At 57.6% G+C, this 6,054-nt stretch overlaps 1 protein-coding gene across 1 annotated transcript; it reads right to left on the reverse strand.

The window, feature by feature from the left end:
* Positions 1-23: 23 nt before the first annotated feature.
* Positions 24-3,778, reverse strand: DICSQDRAFT_113447 (uncharacterized protein; the record flags this gene model as incomplete). Its single annotated transcript, XM_007371083.1, has 5 exons — positions 24-1,288; positions 1,351-2,001; positions 2,053-2,275; positions 2,373-2,562; positions 2,614-3,778. The coding sequence occupies 5 exons, from the start codon at positions 3,776-3,778 to the stop codon at positions 518-520; spliced, it is 3,000 nt and encodes a 999-aa protein (XP_007371145.1). The 3' UTR covers positions 24-517.
* Between the last annotated feature and the right edge of the window lie 2,276 nt (positions 3,779-6,054).

Consider the following 6,054-nt stretch of genomic DNA (forward strand, 5'->3'; position numbering starts at 1 on the left):
ATACTACCGCTGGGAGCACAATACGGGCATGTCCGTATCTTCTGGTCGTATTCTGGAAGCACAGGACATATCCTCTAAGCTGCACATGTCCAACACATAGAGCTTGAGCTCGAGGGCATGGAAAAGGTACTTGAGAAGTAAGCGAACACGCTACAACATACACGGACCAACCATTATGGTAACGAGTAATGACCCGCGGCCACGACACAGGGGGAAGCTGAAGTGACAGTCCTCCCCAAAAAAGCGAGGCCGCAGGAGAGGGACCCAGATGGCTACGAGGGGGTGAAGCAGAGAACGAGACTAAACATGTACACATGCCCTAAGTGCGGAAGGAAGTCGAGTGAGATGAGATTGAGGAACGACAGTCCCGCCAAGTGAGCGCATATTCGCCGCAGCCGCCTCAGGACCTCAATTAGTGAAAGAGTCGCCTGGACCGCTCGCGGTCCAGCACTCAGCATGGAAGGAGGTAGACGGTGATAGCGGAAGATGAGGAAAGGGGGAGAGTGAGGTATACATATCAGAAATCGTCCGCATCGTCCATGAGCACGCCCTTAATCCCGCCGCTCTGAGTCCGTCCGCCGTCGCGCGCTTTCGCCGTACGCATCTGCGGCACCCGCTTGCCCTGCATTTGCGCAGGAGCCCGCTCTGGCTCCTCGTCCTCGGGGTCGCCTGCCGGGAAGGGGTACTGTACCTGGGATTCTGCCTGCTGCGAGGTCCGCGGGGCCTTCGTCGAGCCACCACCAGAAGAGCCCTTCTTCGTCTTCCGTCGTGTCGTCTTGCCTGTCCCGGTCGTGTCTTTACTCGCGGTGGAGCTTGTCGAACGGGCCGCTGCGATGACTGGGGGAGACTCGGGACTGGAAGACCCTCGAGCCACAGGAGCCGTCTCCGACAAAGGTAAGTGCGGGTCCGAGAACTCCGGCGGGTCAGCCCATTCTTCGTCGTCCTCGTCGTCGAAGCTGAGCGAGTCCTGCGTGGACTGGTTAGAAGCGGCGCGCTTCATTCGCTCGGGCGCATCGATGTCGAACGATGCCTTGCCGGCGCTGGGCGTGAGGGGCGCAATGGGATCCTCCTCTGTGCCTACCTCTGACCCAACGGACCCGCCGACGGCAGAGCCTCGAATGGAGCCCGCGGGAGAGTCGCGCGGCGAGTTACCGAGAGAGAACTCGTCGTCGTCGGGCATGTCGATGTCGGGTTCGGATATGGACTCAAGGCCCATGTCGTCCGAGTCCGAAGGGTAGTGTGGTGGCTCGTTCGCAAGTGAGAAGATGGACTTATTGGTGCGGAACAGCTGTTCATGCCAGAGACGTCGTCAACCGCTGTATGGGCTCTACATATGGATTGCGCACACACCTCCGTTATCCTCTCTTTCAGATCCAGCCATTCGGCTTCGTCCTTACACAGGAAGCCGAGTAGCATGCTTGGGTCTAACCCAGAGAGCGGCATCTTGCGGACACGGTCGCAGTGGAAGGTTTTCAGCTCTGTCTGGGAGTACGCAGTGACATAATGACGTTGCAGGGGGTCCAGATCCGCCCCAAGCCCGAGCTCGCGCGAGTCCATCTCCGCCGAATCGTCCGGCAGGACACTGGCGGATTGCCATCGGGTGTGTATGTTGTTGTTATATTGTGAAGAGTCCGAGGTAGAGGCGGAAGAAGTCGAGACCTGTTGCTGAAGTGGAGACGGTGCCAGCGTGGGAGAGCGGTACGAGAAGGATGAGGCAGATCCCGTACTAGAGGTCGAGCGAATAGACATGGGTGACGTGGGTGAACGGACATGGTGGAGAGTGCGATACTGCCGCTCCCTATCGGAGGCGTACGCTTCGGGAGACGACTGTCGCTCGTAGACCTCGCTGGGATCGCGAGGTGGAGGGCGGAGAGGGATAGCAGGGCGCGCGTGGTGGGGGTCGAGGTAGAACAGGTTATCGGCCTGAGAGCCGACGAAGTAGTATGAGGAGGAAGGGCGGCCGCCAGCGATGCCGACCGTTTGGGGGAAAGTATACAATGTCTACGGAGCAAGATAAGCGTCGATGACGTTTCTCCAAGTCGGATCATTTACCTTGATAGTGTTATAGTACAATGGATTCACTCCTTCGATACCAAGGCGAATGCCGATGAGTATGAGCACAGCGCGATCGCCCCATTCCATACGAGGATGACCGTGTCTTCTAGTGGAATAGACGGACGAGCGCGAGGCAGCGTACACATCAGATTCGTAGAGGGTACTGTCGGAAGCGACCGCGACCCCGAGGCCAGCATCAGGGAAACTATGTACAAGAGTCCTGGTCATGAACAACCTTGTCAGCGTGGGCTCACCGCGGGCTGATGACTGCGCAGCGGAGCACGTAGTACAGATAGCGCGATTGAAACAATACGTACTTGATCGCTCCAGCAGCAGTGCTGGGACCGAACCACTGTCCGACTTCTTTCCCGAGATCCTTGCCAACCAAGGCCATACGGTGAACGCTGAACGGACAAAGCGGCGAAGGAGTGTCGAGGAACCAAGTGACGATTTGCACGTACATCGCATAGTCGGCGGTGTATACGGGATGCGGCGGTCTTCTCCAATCTGTGCGATGTTTCAGAATTCATGCTGCAATACTGGTCACTTGGGACGTACCTCGGCCTAGATGCAGATGCAACAGCGCGTTCGCTAGAAGCGACTGACCTGTGCGCAGCATGCAACCCCAGCCCGCATCGCTCGTCCATCCTTTCTCTCCGCCTATAGGCCAGTTCCATCGCTTACTCGGAGGGCTACTTGGCAATCCAGTCGGACTATCATGAACCTCTTGCTCGAGGGCGGCGAGAGTGGTGTCGCGGATGGGGAAGAACTGAGAACGATATGTGAGCCATATTCGCGATGTGAAGTCTGCATAGAACACAGGGGGCCAGTTCTTAGATGGGTCTTTGTCCCTGTCTTTCGAATTGGCAGGGTAAGAAGAGGGTGGCTGGGACTGGGAAAGAGAAGGGTCCGGTGGCGCGGAGCTAGGGGAGCCAGGAGACGAGTTCGACGAGCGAAACGCGGAACCACGGCGCGAATCGGCTGAACTGCGGCGCGCAGGACTGGCGTTGGGGTCCGGTGCGGGCGGCGGGGATGGCTCGTAGCCAGGATGCTGTACCCCGAGCAGCCAGATGGGCTCCGGGCACTTATCAGGCGTCGCGTCGCTGTCAAGCAGATAGCGCATGGCCTTGTCCAGATGGCCCTTTCCGTGTCTCGCGGCGGTGAGTAGCGCAGATCCCTTGCCCTTCGGCGAGACGGATGCGGAGAGGTGTTGCTGGGAGAGGAGAGACGGGAGGCTGAGATCGGTGGAGGACGTGGAGAATGTATGCGCGAACCACCCAGACAAGCGAGTCGGTAAGTCGCTCAGCCGAGGGTTCGATCCGGGGGAATAGTATTGTACAGAAGGGTAGTTATCAGACAGAGGCCGCTCGGAACGTGTGCGTGGCCGAGGCGCACCCGAGGGCTCAACAATGACGGGCGGTTCGTCGGGGGTATCCTCGCCGTCCCTCGAGATGGAGACGTCGCCGGCGTCGACGTCCTGGGACTGCCTGCGGCTTCCAGCATCTTTGAAAATCGAGCCGCGGCGGCTGGGCTTCTTGTGTTTTGGCGTCTCGGGGAGTGCGGGACTAGAGGAGGAGGAGCTGGGGGTGGGACTGCCGGCGGGGTCGACCATCGACTTGGACCTGTCGCGGTTGGTCTTCAGAAATTTGGGGAGTTTAGGGCCATGATTGGAGCCAGTCGGCGACGAGGGCGAGGGCGATGCGCGCGATGGTTTGGTGGACATCGTCGTCGTCGTCGTCGTCGTCGTCGTCGATGGCAAGAGGAGAGTTGGGCACGGGCGTCGCCGGTGCGGTGCGACAAGGGCTCCCCCGGCCTCCGGCGCCAAACCGGTCTTTCTGTACTTGTCCCTCTTCCACCAGGTTGAAGTGGTTTCCCTCAGCCCCCTCTAATCGTCTCACACAGCACAGATGCACCCGACGAATGCTGGACAATGTTGACTGTGGCAGAGACCCTGCATGTGTCCCATTGGCTATTCATGAGGCCAAATGCCGGCATGACGTCCACATGACTTGGTTCTGGCGCTTCATCTGTCCTCAACCTGCAATGGGGACCTAGAGCGTCGGAAGTGGTCTTCGGGCTAATGACGGAGTGATCGCCTAGATTCTCTATGTCCTGAAGCAATTTCAGCCTCGATAAAGGGTTGGTGAGATAGAAGGACCGTTGAACGTTCTCACAACCCCAGATTGCGGTGAGCGCACTCCCGTAACATGAAAGCCGAATATCAGCGTTAACAGTCGTGTTGTGGCGCCCAACTATAGCCATCTCGCGGAGACATACGACTCCTCTTCTCGATACTGAGGAAGTCTACCCCCTGCCGGTCCAACGGTAGCTAGCAGATGAGTTGGAGTGGCAAAGATCCCTGGTGGCGCTCACGATGACTTAGCCCTTGCACTCGCCTTTGTTGAGCTGGATGCGAGGCGCCTATGCTGCCCTTCCGCTGTTTGACATGAGACGAAGCCAGACAATGGGTCAGATGCGAATATCTGAATGACCATGTGGGACAGCGCCTGTCTAATTCGATAACACCCGCAAGCAAGACTGGTTCGAGTCTAGCTCGCGGAGGTACTCGCTCGGTTCTATTGCTCGACAAGTTGGTCTGCAATTGATCACTATCATCTCACAGGCAGAGAAACGCGACACGTCGAGAGGCAGTCAGGTGCATGACTGTGCATAGTGACGACACGCTTCTCGTTGCTTGTATCAGGGCTGCCAGTGAATACCTTCCGGCCCACCCTGCTGAAGTCAATATCAGGCTGTCATTCTCAATATCTCTTGTTTGTCACGCTTAGGATTCAGCAACAACGGACCTTGTCCAGCTGCTTGATGGTTCAATAAGGCAACCAGGAGAAGGACGTCAGGTACACGGACGATATAACCCCTCAGAATTTCCGTCGGATCGTGAGGTAGGCCAGAGCTCGAAGGCCACACACGCTTGACCCCACCAGACTAACCTCTGACGACCACCCCGACTTCTGCGTCCATATCTTCCCAGCCTCGGTCTTGATCCTGTCCGCCTGATGTGGCGTCGATACTAAGACGGCTTCTCATGGCAAGCCGAGGCTGTGAGGCAATGGATGGAAGGGTCATGAATACTCCTGCCTCCCGTGAATCCCTCTACTGCGCTTCCGCGTTACGCCCTCGGATCCTGCCAGCTTCGCCGAGGGCTCCGACCTCATAACTAAGTGTCAGAGGCGATACATCTCGCCCGTCATTCCGGTCGGTGAAGACGTGAAAGTCAAAGACTTCCATGCCAGTCATGTACACTCTCGGCCAGGAAGTTGCCTTGCCACTTCCCCGACGTGTCAGCGGGTGTTCTCCTCGTATTCGGGCAACATACCATCACGAGGGATTGGCTCAAGCACATGGCGTCGACCGACTCGACCCTGAATGTCCTGAGACCACAGTACGTCCCTTTCGAAGATAGCCTCACAAACTCGCTCCTGCTCGGACTAATCGCCAGTTGATTAACTTCATTCGTAAGTAGGGTCTGTTGTGTGCTGCCTCTAACGGTCGCCGCCTCCAGAGCATACACGCAAGCGCGTCGTCGTAGTCCATTTCTTGATAGCGTACCCATGCGCTCGATAGTATCCCTATACGAATCCTACAGTCTATCATCGCCATCGGAGTTGGTAGCACCAGTGAATGCAATCCCCCCAGCGCGATGCGACGCAAGCCCATATTAGGTAGAAAAATCTTATGTAAGGCGCGTAGTTCAAGAACATCCAGCGCTGCGCGAAGAGGACCCGCCATTCGTGCTCCCGCCCCTCCCTCGCTGCGCTCGGGGGGTCCCCCGAGCCGGGAGCACTCAACTAAAGCCTCGTTCGCGCGAAAAAAATAAGACCGGCGACCCCTTGTGGGGTCAGGAGAAAGACAAGTGCCCAACGGGCCAACCAACCCTAACCGCTGACCCCAAAACCCAAACCCTAACTCCCAACCCGAACCCTAACAAGCCTGCTTGGGATTCGAACTCTCGCACCGAAAAGAAAAAATGGCCATCGT

The sequence above is a fragment of the Dichomitus squalens genome (genome assembly GCF_000275845.1).
Source record: "Dichomitus squalens LYAD-421 SS1 unplaced genomic scaffold DICSQscaffold_87, whole genome shotgun sequence".
Lineage (NCBI taxonomy): Eukaryota > Fungi > Basidiomycota > Agaricomycetes > Polyporales > Polyporaceae > Dichomitus > Dichomitus squalens.